Source organism: Scomber scombrus, chromosome 24 (assembly GCF_963691925.1).
Source record: "Scomber scombrus chromosome 24, fScoSco1.1, whole genome shotgun sequence".
NCBI lineage: Eukaryota > Metazoa > Chordata > Actinopteri > Scombriformes > Scombridae > Scomber > Scomber scombrus.
The window spans coordinates 276,644-278,496 of NC_084993.1; the positions used below are offsets into that span (position 1 = coordinate 276,644).

The window sequence follows — 1,853 nt, forward strand, 5'->3', positions numbered from 1 at the left end:
ACGTCAATCCCAGTTCTGACTCTCGAGGTAAATTGAGCGCAGCATTAAAATACGATGCTTTTACTTTTCCTCAGTAAATGATTTTAGGAATTCCTGCATCTGTGTCGTCCGGGGGTCGCCACAGAAAACACAAAATCTTATTTCTTCTCAGTTCTGAGGACACATGCAGCTTTAAAATCACCATATTTTTGTTACAAACTCCTGCTGTGCATCCAAACTGCTGAATGAGATGAGATGAGCCACCTTTGCATATTTTTGGAACATGCTCACTGGATTTTGGGTTCAGCACTCCCGTCTTTGAAGCTCAAACTTCACAAACTTTATTTTTATGTTTCATTTCTCTGAATACAGAGGTTGAAATCGTTCATCTCTCTAACCCTGACAATAACAACATTACCTTTTTCATTATGTTTTCTTAGCTCTAATTGCATTTACAAAGTCCTGAACAGACATCGACGTCTCCTTTTGTTGGCAGCTTTGTTGGTGGTGGTGGGGGGGGGGGGGTCTTACTTAACGGGGGGAGACAAAGCGAGGAAGCAAAGTGAGCGATGCTGAGAACTTCAGACAGAGATCTGAGCGTTGATAACATCCTGTTTCAATCCAACGACATCCTGCCTGCAGGCGGCTCAATGATGCTGTTGTTTGTGCTTGTCCCCTCTGAAGGCTGGCAGAGTGGGGGGGGGGGGGGGGGGGGGCAGTGATGGGGAGGGGTGAGGCTTGGCAGTCACAGCTCTCAGCTGGAGACGAATGTTGAATGTTGGACCGGCTGCTTCAGAGTCTGGCGGCCCTCACAGGATATCACTCTGACGGACTGATGGAGAGGAGCCCCCCCCTCCTGACAGTGAGGTAAAGAGTGGGACGAACAGGAGACCTGGGGATCCTCAGACTCGGAGCGGTGCCGTCATGGATCCGAGTATCCGTGCTCTGGAGCTGCTGGGGGTGTTGTTCTCAGGGGGGGCCTGGCTCTGCTCGCTGGCCACCACCCTGATGTCCACCTGGCTCACGCTCTCTACAGACCTGCTCACCACAGAGACTTATGAGCTGGGGCTGTGGGGGACCTGCGTGGTGCAGGAGCTGGGGGTGCAGGAGTGCCGGCCGTACAACAGCATGCTCGGTCTGCCTCCGGACATCATGCTGGCCCGGATCCTCATGTGCGTGACGCTGGCCGTCGGCCTGCTGGCGCTCCTGCTCGCCGTCCCCGGCATGCACGTGGTCAACAGCTGCACGGGCCGGCGGTGCAAGTGGGTGATGAGGATGGCCGGGGGGGCGCTGTGCCTGGTTGCTGGGGTCCTGGGCCTCATCCCGGTGTCGTACATCGCCCACCTCACCGTGCTGCGGTACTTCGACGAATCGTTGCCGGAGATGCTGCCGCGCTGGGAGTTCGGGGACGCGTTGTTCTGCGGCTGGACGGCAGGTGTGCTGCACCTGGTGGCGGGAACCCTGCTGCTCACTTCCTGTTTGTGTCTGCAGAAGGAAAACTGTAACTCACCCTCCCCCATCCCTCTGGTCAGGGTGCAGCCTGGACGCCTCTCCATCAGGACCAGGTCTGAGTACGTGTGAGACCCCAACAGGGGCAACACACTTCTGTTTCTAGATCTGCTGTCATGTTCGTCACGTCCAAACATCTGGAAGGAGAACAACGTTTAAATGTTCTAAACTCTTTGAGGGTCGTTTGCAGCACCGAGAAGAAACAAACATTCAAACAGAAGAACTTTAAATTCTACTTGAGATCTCAAACTGAGTCAGGATGAAACCTCAAGACAAACTAATTCAGGTTTTTGGTGTTTTTGGTGCTCCAAGATCAAACAGTAACATCTGGGCAGAGCACGAAACTGCACGACAAATGCTTATTT

The 1,853-nt window shown here is 53.3% G+C and overlaps 1 protein-coding gene across 1 annotated transcript; it reads left to right on the forward strand.

The window, feature by feature from the left end:
- The first annotated feature begins 900 nt into the window (after positions 1-900).
- On the forward strand, positions 901-1,560 carry LOC133976540 (putative claudin-24). Its single transcript, XM_062414759.1, has one exon. It carries the CDS (start codon positions 904-906, stop codon positions 1,558-1,560), a length of 657 nt encoding a protein of 218 aa, XP_062270743.1. The 5' UTR covers positions 901-903.
- Positions 1,561-1,853: the final 293 nt, after the last annotated feature.

What these genes read in the sequence shown, in the direction of transcription:
- LOC133976540 (XM_062414759.1), top strand. Translation starts at nt 904, where the DNA reads ATGGATCCGAGTATCCGTGCTCTGGAGCTGCTGGGGGTGTTGTTCTCA.